This window comes from Muscardinus avellanarius (genome assembly GCF_963383645.1).
Source record: "Muscardinus avellanarius genome assembly, chromosome: 13".
NCBI classification, from domain to species: Eukaryota; Metazoa; Chordata; class Mammalia; order Rodentia; family Gliridae; genus Muscardinus; species Muscardinus avellanarius.
In genome coordinates, this window is record NC_137799.1 from 33387057 (window position 1) to 33402102 (window position 15046).

Sequence of the window (15046 nt, forward strand, 5' to 3'; positions counted from 1 at the left end):
CCCCTTTTTTCCCCTCTGGTCAAGAGGCTTGAGGGCACCCTTAGCCCGTGGTGCAGAGGCCAAGCTCCATAGAACCACAGTTCTTTTGTGTAATCCAGACACCAACACATGGATTTACAGGGAAAACAAAAGTGAAGACAGCCCAACCATGCGGGACATACTCAGTTGTTTATCTCTCCCTGTAAGAAATTGACATGGAGAGCCAAAGGGGTGTCAGAAAGCATCTTATGATGAAGAGTCTGCAGCAGATAGAGTGGTTTCATCTGGCCACCATGAGGCAGGAGGGCTCCCTTGTTCCCCCAGTGCTGGGATCCCTCCTGCCTCCATTTTGCCCTGGGTCACCAACAAGGCTGCCCATTCCCCAGTTCTCACCCCATCCATCTATTCTCTTGTGGTCTACTTGTTTTGTTAGTACATATTTTTTTAAATATGGTACTGGTGATTGAACCCGGGGGCATTCCACCTTCGAGTTACATGCCTATCCCTATTTTTTATTATTATTCTTTATTTTGAAACAGGGTCTCACTAAGTTGCAAAGTGCCTCACCAAGTAGCTGAGGCTGACAGCAAACCTGTGAACGTCTTGTCTCATCCTCCCAAGTATTGGGATTATAGGCATGTACCACCACGACCAGCTTCTATTTTATTTTTTAATTGTGAAACAGGGTCTCACTAAGTTACTGAGGGCCTTACTAAGTTAACTGAAGCTGGCCTTGGATCTGCAATTCTCCTGTCTCAGCCTCCCAAGTACTAGAATTACAGGTAGAAGTCACCTATTTTTAAAAACCAAGCGCCGGGCGTGGTGGCGCACGCTTGTAATCCCTGTGCTTGGGAGGCAGAGACAGGAGGATCACACAGGTTCGAAGCCAGCCGTGCTGGCATAAGAGACCCTGTTTCCAAAAATAAAATAGGTCTGGGAGTGTAGCCCAGAGATAGAAGGGCTTCCAGGAACCCCAGTACCACAAATAAATAAATAAATAAATAAATAAATAAATAAATAAATAAATAAATAAATAAAAACCAGGCATGGTGGTTCATACCTGTGCTTCACGCAGGGCATTTTTTTTTCCTAGATAGTCTACTATCATTGTTTTGGTACAGTTGAACCCTGTTCTTTCTACTTTCTTTGGGAACTATTTGATCTCCTGGGAGAACTCCATGGACAAGTGATCTTCTTTATGGTTTTCTAACATGATTAGTTTAATTCTCAGAGTCCTGCTTCCCTTCTTTGTTTTGGTTACCAAGAACTTCAGACAAGTTTTGACTCATCTTTAGTAACTGAACAAGGCCTTTTGCTACATGTGAATTATGATAGTACTTTCCATCACATATTATTTTACAGTCCAAAGCATTTCTCAGCTTTCAGTAAAATCACACTTTTCCCCCTCTAAGAAGAATAATCTATAATTAGAATTTTTACTTTTTAGAGGTTTGGGGATGAATGTTGATATAGTTTCAAGCATTCTGGAAATTTGGTTAAAAAGCCAAAGTTAGTAGTGACTAGATACTCCATTAAATCTCAAGCAGTACTTTATCTTCTGACCCATGCATTTCTAGTAATCACCCCCTGTGGATCTGTTCTTTCCACCAGAGATTGCATAGAGCATTAAACACATCATTTGTAGAAGAAAAGCAACAGCGTTTCAAGACCAAACGTGTGGAAAAAAGGTAAGAAGAGGCCAATGCCAGATGTCTTTGTACTCCTTAAAAGCTTAGAGATATAACTGAAACTCTGTGTTCAAAAAGAAGTTATAGCTAACTAATCATTCTGATTATATCAGACCAATTGTTGATAAAATTTATATAAATACATGTGGTTTCAGACAGAATAAAATAAAAATAAATCTATATACATATATGGACACAGAAACACAGCATAAGAATATTGTCATGGTTAAAAATGCAGGAGTAGACTCTGAAGTCAACTATCTGAATATCCAATATTCAATCCTGTCTCTAACCTTCAACAATATATGTGGCCTTGGCAAGTGAGTTAACCTCAGTGGGCCTCAAGTTCCTCAGCTGTGAAACTAAGATAAAAAGAATCCCCACTTCCTAGTCTTGTTGTGAGGATTAAGTAAGGTAATACATGTAAGGCCCTAATGACTAAGCAAGTGACTAATCAATATTAGCTACTGCTATCAAAATACACATTAAAATTGATGAGCATTGCAGGTGATTAATTTCATGTGACATTGTCTTTGGGGCATGTTTCTACTCCCCACTCCTTTCTAGCACTTAGGAATATTTGAAATCTGCAAAGACATGCCCTGCCTAATCTATTTCCTGACACTTGTCCAAGTCCTTAGAAAAGAGCCCTTCACTAATAGGAAGTAACGTGTATTGACCACATCAAAGACAGCTGAAAATGGAACCCCCACGCCTTCATGCAGCCAGCCCATGGTGACTGAAGATGTCAGAGCATTAGGATGCGGATCCTGGTGACCTCTGCGCCTGTAACTTATGGTTCAGATGCCCAGAGGCCTCAGCCAAGGGCTTCACTCTAAGCAACTCTGCTATCTATGGCCTAGCTCATCTCAAAGTTCTGCTTTCTTGGGCGGTTTGGAATCTGACACATCTCTTGTAACAAGAAAAAGGGTGGACAGCATGTCTTGTTTGTTTTGTTTTTAACGCCGGAGTCTCCTCTGGGGCTGATGCTATCCCTTCTCTCTAGGTTGTACCCAGCATGTCAGAATCATCTCCCTTGCCTCTGACAGTGTCTTTCAGCCAGAGCATGCTCCCTGCCCCCTCTCAGTCTGCAGTATTCCCACAGCATCCTGAGAGACAGTTAGCGACAAGCTGTAGACTAATCAGGGCACAGCTGCTCCATGTCACTTGACAGCGATTTTTTTCCATAATTATTTTAACATAAATTTTTAACAAGAAGAACACAGAAGACCTAACAACAAAGATAAAGTCTTACGATGACAAAACATTTGTTTTCTAGCAATAATAGAAACAGGAAGCCCAGCGATCCCATCTCCAGCTGTGATGTGATTCTTATTCGTATCTCTCACCTCAATGAGAGCCAAAGCGCACTCTGTTCGCTTGGCTTACCCACTTTCCTTGGCAGATTCCCTTCCTTGAGAAGGAGCTATGGCAGACTGCATCCTCATAGCTGTGACCTCATTAGTACAGCTTGTCACTAAGAGACTAGCTCTATGACAGCAGAATCTCAAAGACTGAGAGGGGGCAGGAAGCACTTTCTGGCTGGAAAGAAGCCTTAAAAGATGAGAAAAATGATTTTGATGAGCTGGATGGAACGTGGAAAGAAGGGACTTCAACAGCCCCAGAGGAGACAGAAGCCACAAAAACAAAGTCACACTGTCTATTTCTTTATTCTGTTATGAATGAGAGCTGTGTTAAGGGCCCACAATTCCTGTGCTCACCTTCCTACATCAGTGATTTTTCAGGCATAATGAGTGGGTTCACACTGCTGTCATATCTCTTGAAAGGTCCGGTGGAGCACTGAAACTCAGTGTTGCATAATTGTTCCACACAAGCTGCATTGCTCATTTTTAGTGTTAAATACTCAAGACTGATCAATACAAAGCTCAGCCTAACCCTTACTGAGTATAACACACTCATTCCTTCTAGTTGGACACTGTATCTTACACTTAACATTTGTCTCCTCCCGTTTATAGGTGAAGCCACACGTCAATTAACAGAGCAACTAGATATTAGCAACTAGAGTTTGTCACAGAAGAGTCCGGTTTTTGTTTATTCTCCTATATTATATCCCAGGTAGATATTCAAAGCCCTAGAGATAATCAGAGTGGCAATCTCTATTTAACTGACTCTGGAATTGCCTAGGTAGTCCAATAAAATGAATAGCCTCTCTACGCTCAGGTTTTCTCCACTCTCAATCATTCTATGGTACTGGAGTTAGGTCTGCTGGCTTGAAAATACTCTCTCTTTTCTTGGAAGAATATCTATGTAAATTCTCATGCCTGATGCAATCTCACCTCCTTCCTTATGCTTCATATTTATTGAATGAATGAAAGAAAAGAAATGAAATGAATTGTTGACATATAAGCTTGAGGGACAGCTTAGAGAAACTTGGAGCCATAGTACAGAAGCAGATGTTGCTCCATTTTTATTTGATGCAGAGGTTTAAAAATGTGGATGTTGCAAGACATTTGTAGATAATATGTAATCACTTATTCAACATAGAACTTGAAGGCTTAAAAAGTTATAACTGTGTCTTCTCTCTGATTGTCTAATGTCAGTGGCGCTGTAAGTGGAATCACTATAGAACTTTTACCTAGCCCAAAACATAGGAGAACTAAGTTCTGGTACTTTCTGCTCATTAAGGAGACAAACTAAAAGAAATGTTAAAGAGCTATAGGGCAGTTTGTGTGGGGTGTTTGTGCGCTTTAATGGCCTGGGGCATGTTGCAGTCGTTTTTTGCTGTGTGAGAAACCATCCCAAAACGTAATGTTTTCAGCAACAGTGATTTACTGACCAATTTATGAGTCAGCTGTACAGTTGGCTGATTTGTACCAGACTTGGCTGATTTGAGCGAGGCTTGCTCATGTGTCTGCAGCCAACCTGGGGAGAGGGCGAAAGCAGCTAAAGGCTGCCTGGTCTATCGTGGGGCTCAGCTGGTGAACTGGGGAGACTGAGGACTCTCCACATGATCTGCCATCATCCAGCAGGCTAATGGGGACTTCTTCACATTGTAGCAACAGGGGTCTGAGAGAGAATGGCAGTGTGCAAGCTTAGTTTCAGAACTGGCCAAAACAAGGCATAAAACCAGTCCTCCTTCATAGAGAGAGTAAACAGACTCCACATCCTGGTAGGGATGAGCAGCAAAGTCTCATTATGGAAGAAAGGAGGACTGAAGGATTAGACCACTTTTGCAATCTACCCCCAGGCAGAGCAGCACATAATCATCTTATTAAGGCCTGTGTCATCATTCTCAATCATGTAACTGCATCAAGACTTGAGTAACCCTCCCTGTACCCTTCTCCCTCTAAATCCTCTCTGTTTTTCCCCTGACAAGTAAGAGTCCAGGAATAAAGTTGATTCAGTTATGTGGATGGGCACAAAAACACAGGATTTAGTAGGATGTTTCTATTGCATTTTTTCCTATGGCAGAGTGCAAATAATCCTTCTCCTCCTCTGTCTGTTCTTTCTCCTCCTCCTTCTACTTTTTCTCCTCCTCTTAGGGTAGAAGAAATCAGCAGCTACATGCTTAGGGTTCGAATCTGTTCTTATAATGAGAAACCTCTCATTGCATCCAACTGTCAAAGTGTATTTCAAAAGCAAGATCACTTTCATTCTGAACCTGTCTAGCAATAACTTTCTTACTATCTATAGCCACTTCTCCACAATGGTGGTAGGTGGTACAATACAAGAGAACTGCAAATCCATTTCTATTTGACTTTCATGATCTGAGCAAGGCCCTGAGACCTTCTTGGGATTTTTTTTAAGCAGACTTGACCTATGATTCTGAACCTACATAAATTCATCTCTGTAGTAAGAAACACTTTGCTAAAACCTATGGTTTATATGCTTTTATTCTCACCCAAATCCAGTAGTAAACATCAGCATGGCCCTGTGGAATTAAAGATAAACCATACAGTAATATACATCAGCAAGCTGATGCTTAGCCCAACATGAGAGTAAGCAGATTTATCACTCTTACTAAAGTGTCACCTTGACAGTCAAACGGTATTTTAAAGCAGTGCTACTTTTGAGCTTTGCCTGCAGGATGGGAATTAAAAGGCACCTATGGTTCTTCATAAAAAAATGTGCCATACCTTATTCCATCATATGATAGCCCATTCCAGTTTCAGAGCACCTTAAGACATGATAAGACCTTGAAGTTCCATTGAGAGCTCATGGCTCCTATGATCCCCATAACACTCTAGCAGGCCATCAGTGCCCGGCTTTGTGACTTCACCTCTAAATACATACCCAGCTTTGCATTGTTTACACGGGAAAGGGCCAACAAATGGAGAAGAGCACTGGAGGCTGCAGAAGGGAGTCTGAACCATCTCTTTGTTTCCTAGGTCCAACTTGGGCCCCCGTCAGCTCATGGTGTGGAATACTTCCAATCTGAGTCATGACAGCCAACGAAAATACATATTTAGTGACGAGGGGGGACAAAACCCACTGAGCATCCGGACCCACCAGGACATCCCTCTTCCCCCAAGGAGAAGAGAGCTCCCGGCCTCGCTGACCACCAATGGGAAAGCAGACTCCCTCAATGTAGCCCGGAACTCAGTGGTGCAGGAACTCTCGGAGCTGGAGAAGCAGATTCAGGTGATCCGCCAGGAGCTGCAGCTGGCTGTGAGCAGGAAAACAGAGCTGGAGGAGTATCAAAGGACAAACCGGACTTGTGAGTCCTAGGCCATCAGGCTGCTCCCCTTGCAGCTCCTGATGTTCCCGAGCCCTTGAGTAACGAGCCCTCTGTACTGCTCTTCTGTAAGGACTGACAAAGGTGTGGGGAGGCTGAGGTCTAGGCCTTTAGAGGTCACGCCTGCTCTCCCCAGACAACGCCCAGCAGCAGCTTTTCCTAAGCTCGCCCCCAGGTCTCCAGGGTAAGAATCTGTTTCCTAGCAGGAGTCTGAAGTTAGTCAGAAGTAAGCCCCATGTGAGGGACCTGTGAATATCCAGACACCCCAGCTCCTGCTAACCTTTTCACCAGGTACCAAGTAAGAGTTCTGGTTTCTAGCCCTTTCTCTGCACTATCAACAAGAATGAAAGTGTTACTCATACCTGTGTCTTACTGGGTTGTTGATTTTAATAATTAACATAGAATTATCCAGGGTTGTACCTTTTGATACAACTCCCCAATCTAGTTTTGTTCCTACATTCTGAAAGGGGAGCAGGGTAAGAGTGAGAGAAACTTGGGGGAGAGGAGATACTCAAATAGTAATTGAACACAGTATTTCTGCAGGTGAGGGTTGACTGGATCAGGCAAGAGCCATGTTCTCAAGAAGGTTCTGGATCTCTGACCCCCATCCTGGCTAACATTTAGTAGGAACATTTTCACATGCCACTATGAAAGGCCACAGGGATGTGGGAGTGGGAACTAGGACAGGCGATAAAGGCATTAAAAAGGCACACCAGGCTTTCAGAACAAAAGCTCTGGACCAGAAAGAGAATTTGACTAAGAGATGAATAGGTCAATACTTCGAAGTATCTCCACTACAGTATGTGCCTTTTATGAAGGAAATGAAGGAGAAAACAGCAAAGTGAGGTTGTAGCCTTAGGAGGAACCTGGACATCCCTGCTTATGGCCTGCAACTGGGTACATGAGCTGGCCCTCTGGGTTAAGGCACATGTTCTGCATACCACATTCTAGGTCAGCAGCCACCTGTCTCTTAGACACAAGAGTCCCCCAAATAAACCTCGAGCCTGTGAACATAACAAGCTTCCAAATTCAGAGTCTGCCCTGCGCTTTGCATTATCTTCCTAGATATCTGCCAAGTCAGTCTCCTATCCCCAAGTCAGCACACCCACTCATCTCTGAGGAGCTGAGAACAGGCCTTGGTCCTTATGAATACCCTCCAGCCTCCATTTAATGCCCCCAGAGATTGGTGTATGTAACCCAGGTGCCCCTTGGCATCTTCTGCCCAGCACGCTGCTTGGACGTGCAAAAAGGACAAGAACATGGGGACTCCAGAACTTCAGTTCCCAAATGTTAGCATAGATAAGAATCACCTAAGGGACCAAAGGTCAGAATGCTGATGACAGGCTGATGCTGGGCCCTTCCCCAGGGCGAGGGAGAGTCTAGAGGGCCCTGTTGCCAACCAACACCCCAGAACACACACAGGTGGTCCTAGAGTATTCATGGAGAAGCCTTGCTTTAGAAGTTCAGCTGCCCTGTGCGAGTGCATTGGGGAGAAGTGAGAGGAGTCTTTTTGAGAGCTTTTTTTTTTTAACTTCAGGGTATTTCTGCTGATTCAACCTTCCACATCCCCACCTTGACCCCGGGGTGCCATCTAGGACTAGATTTCCTTATTTATCCACTATTGATTTTTCTTCAGTGCTTATTTCTCCACCCTAGTCATTTTGAATGTCTAAGGTGAGTTCATAGCACTGTGCCAAGTAGTATGCAGATCATTAGAAAGGCGGCTAAGTCCTCTACTTTGATGTACAACGTCTGCATTTCCTAGAGCTACCCAGTCCCCCAGGGGAAAATAACACTAACACTTTAGCAACTAGTTAATTGACTGAGAAAACCCAGGAGTACAGATAAACTAAGATACTGAAAAAGGAGGTGGGTGGGCTCTCAAGTTAAGACTTCCCCAACCTCACAGATGAGACAATTCAACAACGAGGGGTCAGGTAAGCCCCCAAAACCAGAAAAAGACAATTTGCTTTGAAGTACCCACCCCCAGTCTCACCCCAAACCCAGAAGTAGGTTTGTAGCTGTTTTGGGAAGATTATGCCCCTTAGACATCCCCACCCCTCTACAAGAACTAAGGATACTTAGAGACTCTCCCTCGTGCTCTGTGTACCCTGAACATCTGTGCAGCATGGGGGATGGTGTACAGGTGTACCTCAATTCGTGTTAACAGCCATGCTCCTCATGTTGTACACGGACATTTTTGTAACTCATCTACTATTCTAACTGTACTTGAGAAGCTGGCTATTAAGGGAACCCAGAGATGAATTCTTTTGTAAAGAACCCTTTTGTAATGCAATTAATTACCCCTTAATGAATCTGTTTTGTAAGTTTGGATTTTTGTATATCAGGTTTACCTTAAGCTTCTCTACTGAGGCATTCTGAGCAGTTGTAATCACAAGCCAGACCACCCTGTCTGTCCACACAGTAGAGGACCAGTGCACGCTCCTCAAAAGTCTTCTGAGGGACGACCCGGCCAACACTGTGGCCAGGACACAGCAGGAGCAGCAGGAGGTGAAGGCAGGTGTCCTGCTGCCAAGATTGTCTGAAACACTCCCATATCCTGGGTAAAAATGAATCATAATTGCTTGTGGTGAAATGAAGCAGTCTTCATGTTAAGTAACAATGGGTTTTTTTTTTTTCTTTTTTAAATGGTAGTAATTGAAAAGTGTTTTGCAATTTGTGAAACAATGTGTTGTATTTGTAAAGATTCCATGAAAAGGTGGGTCCTTGAAAACCTCTTTTCTGTTTTGCTCCACCTCTGCTCTCAACCCCCACCCTCTCCCAGGTTCAAAAACACAACCATCACAAGCCTTCAGGTGGAGGGTTGGATTTCAGTAATTAGAGCTAAGGATGCTACCTTGTCTCCGTTCATGGGCTCCCATTTCATGAGATCGGGAAGACCTCCTTTCTCTTCCAAATTCTGGTGCTGGGATACCTGGAATGTGACAAACAAGTCCATTCTCCAAGCGGAAATCCCCAGCATGGGAAGCATTCATAAAGCACGACTGGGTGAGCTGGAACGGAAATGGCTACTTGGTTTCTGTAAATAATCATTGGAGCCCCAGAGTGTGTGTGCGCCAACAAGTAAAGAATAAAGATTTCTCCAACAAATAAAAAGCAGTTGGAAGAATGACAAGGATGGCCAAGTAAGGTAGCCACAGGCCCCAGTCACTTGAGGTCTTTAATGTGCCTGGAGGCAACTCTCCATTATTCATAAATCCTGCCATTGCACAGCCCCTATTCAGGAGCTGCTGCTTTCCTTTTAAGTAGTGCAAGAGCCAAACAGAATGGCACTGTTATCTGGGTAGCAGACTCGATAGTGTCGGTGCTGAGTCTATTAAGCCTTGGAGCAACTTATGTACTTCATTGGTGTAAAGAGTGAAGAAACAAGAAACTACTTTAGAATTTCTTTTCCTCTCAATTCCTATTTTGATAGGCATATCTGAAAATCCAGAAGAAATTGCTTTCTAGTCATTAAAGTCACTATCTGTCCTGTTTAATTACTCCTCCCTTCGCCCATCTACACCATCTACCTGATCCAGGATTCCTTCGCTCTTTAGTTTACTTACTGATCGTTTTATGAAAATAATGTGCTTCTAAGTATTTTCCTAAGGTTTGTGAAGAGTATTTGCATTGTGTCTGCATTTTAACGTGTGCAATCGCTCTGCTCCAAGAACTAAAATGCTGTCTTGTGAGCATGAAGTGGACGGGCTGTTTTGCTCCAGCCACTTTTCTTGTACAACCATGTGGATGGACTAGATGTCCTCAGGTCTTTTCCATCTTCGGTTTCTATGACTGTGGAATAAATGTTCAGATAGAAACGTCACTGCTGCCATTCTTTGGGGATTTAAATGCTATTAAGACACCTGCTCCTTTTTAATAGGAGACTGACTAATGCTATGATATATGCTTGTTTCCTTGGGATACCCCAAGGAAGCAGCATAAGTTATTCTGAGAAACTTAAGGCCCAGGCATCATGAGCTAGAATTGAAGCTGCTTTATCGGAAAGAAACATTCTAGGGGAAAAACACAGCACTCGCAGACTTCTAGAACTCTGCCCTCATCCTCAACTAGCAATTTAACCATTTGCTAAGTAGTTTCCATTTACATGGCAAATGCTAGAGACATAACAGTGAACAGGACAAGTATAATCTCTAATCTCAGAGACCTTCAGAACCTTATCAATTGATAGTAAAATAGTATCTAACATTTATTGGGAACTATTATAAGCTATAACCTCAGTTCATCTGAAGATTACAACCCCATGAGACAGGTAATTCAGATATAGGCTAATGAGACCTCTACTTTATAGGTGAAAAATAACAAGGATCAGAAATTATGTAACCACCAGTCACACAGCTAGTAATAGTAGTATCAGGAGATTCATACTGAGACAGTGCAACCATACAGTATTGTCAGTATTCTGGTCATTGTCTTACTCATCCCCCTCTAATGCCCCTTTAGTCTTTTACTGCCTCCTGTCCATTCCTCAGCCTGACCCTCAGTCCACAGAACAGAGAGGGAAGCTAGTAGCTGCACTTGGACTGGTACATTTAACTCAAGACCATAGTCCCTTAAGTCTCACTTTAAAATAAATGGTGCTTTAGGATCCATTCTCTCAGCTTTCTTGTCCAACCAAGAACTGGTGGAAACACAGCTGCAAATCACTCAGCAGTCCTGCTGCTTCAGGCATGTCAGCAGTCTCTGACAACCCAGGCAGTTTTAGCTGCTGGCACTCTTGCCTTAGAGAATCTGCTAGCCTGATAGGTTTTCACACATGTTGTTTTGGAATATAACCAAGTCAAATCTCATAAAAATATGAACCTGCTATAACTCAATTCACCTGCCTCCTTACCCAAGGATGCTGTGCATCATTCAGTCATTCACTTTTAGGGTGCCTATTGTGAGCCAGGCACTGGGCTATCTGCCTGAGATGGGAAGATAAAAGCAGAATCTGATCCCATGGACCCATGGAGCTCAGGCCAGTGGGAGACACAAAGTGGCAACCCATGGCATGTACTCTGGTAAACAAATGCACATAGAGAGCCAGACACCATGGTGCACACCTGTAACCCCAGTTACTTGGGAGACTGAGGCAGGAAGATTGTGAGTTCAAGGCTAGCCTCAGCAGCTTACTGAGATCCTGTCACAAATTTTAAAAAAAGAGGGATGTAGCTCAGTGGTAAAGTGACACTAAGGTCAATCCCTAATGGGGGACGAAGGGGATGCACATAAAGTATTATATGGAAAATCGGGGGAGACTGGGTGGAAGGTAATAAACATTTCAAGTATACCACACAAAGTTCCAGTACTGGGAAACCATGGCAGCTAAGGAACTGGGGAACTTCAAAATGTTTAACATGATGAAAACACTAAGTACAAGGTGAGTAATAAGCTATCAGAAAAGGAGAGAGAAAGGCAGCAGCAATATCACTATGCTGAATTGGATCCATATCCCAAAGATAAGAGCCTTACATTCCAGGATTTTAAACTCAAAGGCAGAATCCTCGCCACTAGGTGGGGCTGGCTGTCACATGCATTTTGTTTTAGGACAGTGAGCAAAGGTAACTTTTTGATGTTTTAGAATGACCATGCTATCATTTAATCAAGCAGGCAGATTATAGACAGACATAAACCCACGTGACCTCCATTTAAGGGAGGATATCAAGTCTTATTTTTTCCTAGGAACAGTGAAGAAAACAAGAGGTAGAAAGGAAAACTTTCCAATTTATTTGCAACAATAAGTTAGCATTTTATTGAGCACTTAGTAGATGCCAGACACTATACTGAGTATCTTCTACATATTGATTCACCTTCAATACAACCCTATGATACAGCTATTATTACATAGATGAAGAAACAAGGAGGTGAAGTAACTTGAAAATAAGTGTCTGGAGCCATACCCAGGCAAGTCTGACTGCATAAACAATATACGGAACACAGTACCCGAAATTGCAAAAAGCACTCGACAAGTGCCTAACAGAGAACAGAAAGAAATCTAAGATCCTGTAGTTCAATTCTCTTCCACAAGGTGTGCTACCACAACTCTCATGAAACATGGAGACACAAAGCAGTTCTAATCCAAGGCTGGCCTACTTAGAACAGTCAAGGACAAAGATCCTAGGATTATGTAAGACTTTAGAATTACTCAAAAAAAAAAATCTGCGCTTCTTGTGTACCTGTTGACAAACACCCTACTGGTACAGTCTTCATTTAGTATAAAAGAAAGAAAAAAAGAGGTCTGAGAATCACATTTCAATTCTGTGGCTCAGCAGTGGATGCTGGAGCCTAGTTGCTTACCCCTAAGGATGTGACCTGAGGTCCCTTTCACTTTGTTTACCTTCTGAATCATCCCACTCCAGACTTGTCACTTGAAATCCTCTGTGCATACCAGTATCATAGTAATGTAAACATACTATTATTTATACTATTATTCCAACTTTGCCCACAACTTTCCTCAAAAGAAAAAAAAAAAAAAAAGATTAACCTAAAATAAGAGAAGCGTTAGCCGTCTGTCATAGGCTGCCTCCAGAGGTGGAAATGTCAGAATTCATACTAATTTGTTTCTTCCATAAAGTAAATTAAAATGCAGTCATAAATATTAGGTCAGCTCAAATTTGAAGATGTATTCCCTAAATGCAGACATGTTTCCATTTAGGGGTGAAATAAATAATAATAAAGTTTGAATTCACACACTGGCCCAATTAAGCCGACTTCAGAAGATCTGGCAGCAGAGGTATAGAGCTGAATTAACTCACATCATGGGAACCTTTGGCAAGTACCATGTATCTGAGCTAGATATTGGGGATTATTAAACTGTTAAAATACTATCTTTTCCAAATGCAAATTGTAGTAATTATGAAGTATGCTATAAATAAGACCTTAATGGCTAATATTAGGAAAAAAACCAAACTTGAGCAGAAATCCCTAGAAGGCAAAGTTTAATTTTTCTTTGTGATGGGATAATTAACTATTCCAAACTTTAATATTTAGAAAAATTTCAAGTATTTCATGCTAGGGATTTCTCACTTATCAGTCCAATACATACACACAACCCACCCATTTTCTATTTATTTTCAGTGTAGCTGCTATATCATAAGTCAGTAGAAAAGACTGTGGTGGTAGTAACTAGTCAAAATGTTCCTGTAGAACGTTTGGGACTTGGCTTTATTATCAATCAACTGATAGTCCTCAGAAAAAATCCTCAGAGAACAAAATTTAAAGGCATTCCACACCGGCAAATGACAATGAGAACAGAGCCTAGCATATAACTTCCTGCAAGAATAAGTATCTCCATCCCCATGGGTCTTGAAGACAGATGATCATTTCTTTATTGTCTTCACGATATCAAATCACACTCACTTTAGTGGCAGGCACATTATTCTATAAGCACAAAACTCTTGCCCTTGACAAACAAGGGTCCCTGGGGATCTGGACAGAGAAAAATAAAGTACAAGGCAAATTCATGAAGAATGCAATAGCTAGCAGAAACCAAGCAACACCTTTGAAAAAGATCCCTATGGTAACAAGAATCAAGCCACAGAGTTAACAGACACATATTAGAGCATACTTGATTTGGGTCAAAATCACTAAGACTTAGTTTCTAAGTTGGGAACAAAATTAAGAAAGAAGGAAAGAAGGAAGGAAGGCAGGCAGGCAGATCTAAAATGGTTCTTAATTTTAAATTCAAAAGCCACCACTATTTCTATAATATATGAAATTGGCATTAATAGTTAATACCTTTTTAAAATTATCTTTTAATATTACTATGGATCTAGGGCTTTAGTTTCTAAATTTGTGAATTTTCCAAATCCCCTTAAAAAGCTGGGAAAGATCTGGGTGTGGTGGCTCATACCTATAATCCCAGTACTTGGAAGGCTGAGACAGGAGAACTGCAGATTTGAAGCCAACCTCAGCAACTAAGTGAGGCCCTTAGTAACTAAGGAGAACCCTGTTTCAAAATAAAATAATGAGCTGGGTATGGTGACACATACTTGTAATCCCAGTACTTGGGAGGCTGAGATAGGAGAATTGAAAATTGGCAGTTAGCCTCAGCTACTTGGTGAGACCCTCTACAACTTAGTGAGACCCTGTTTCAAAATAAAAAATAAAAAATATAGGGCTGCGAGTGTAGCTCGGAGGTAGAATGTCCCTGGGTTCAACCCCTAGTTGTGAAAAAAAAATTAAATAAAAATAAATAATGAGAATAATAATAAAGGGCTGGGTTGTAGCTTATAGGTAGCACACCCTCCTCCTCAGGGTTCAATCCCCAGTACCACAAGGAAAAACAACAACAAAAAAGAACATGATAAAAGCTAAAATAATGTATATACTACCCAAGCAAAGCTTTGTGTGCAATTTGGGGGTGTCCCTGAAACCCACATTTTTCATCATTATCTGAAAATGATTTTATGGACTCACTTTGTATTATTTGAACCTCAACTTCTCCACTAGAGGAACTTTCCTTAAATCCAGCTTCCCATGGATTAAAGTTTCCCTCCACATCCCATAAGCCCTTGGTTCCCTGGTACTGGGCAGTTGGTTCTCCCAGCCAACTGCCATAAGCAGCTAATATCCAAATACCTGCTGTCCAAGAAGTCCATTTATCCTCCAACCAAGAAAGTTATGCTCAAGCGTTCCCTATAAGAACACGCAGTAAGGGGAAAATGTTCTATTACGGAAT

General features: G+C 42.0%; 1 protein-coding gene across 1 annotated transcript in view; it reads left to right on the forward strand.

The window, feature by feature from the left end:
* The window catches only part of GRIN3A (glutamate ionotropic receptor NMDA type subunit 3A), a gene marked incomplete at both ends in the record, with an annotated part of 172011 nt that extends 165655 nt beyond the window's left edge, over positions 1–6356 (forward strand). Inside the window, 2 exons of the mRNA XM_080709309.1 lie at positions 1591–1667; positions 6017–6356. Coding sequence (XP_080565435.1) covers positions 1591–1667; positions 6017–6356 — 417 coding nt within the window. The remainder of the gene's footprint in view (positions 1–1590; positions 1668–6016) is intronic.
* Between the last annotated feature and the right edge of the window lie 8690 nt (positions 6357–15046).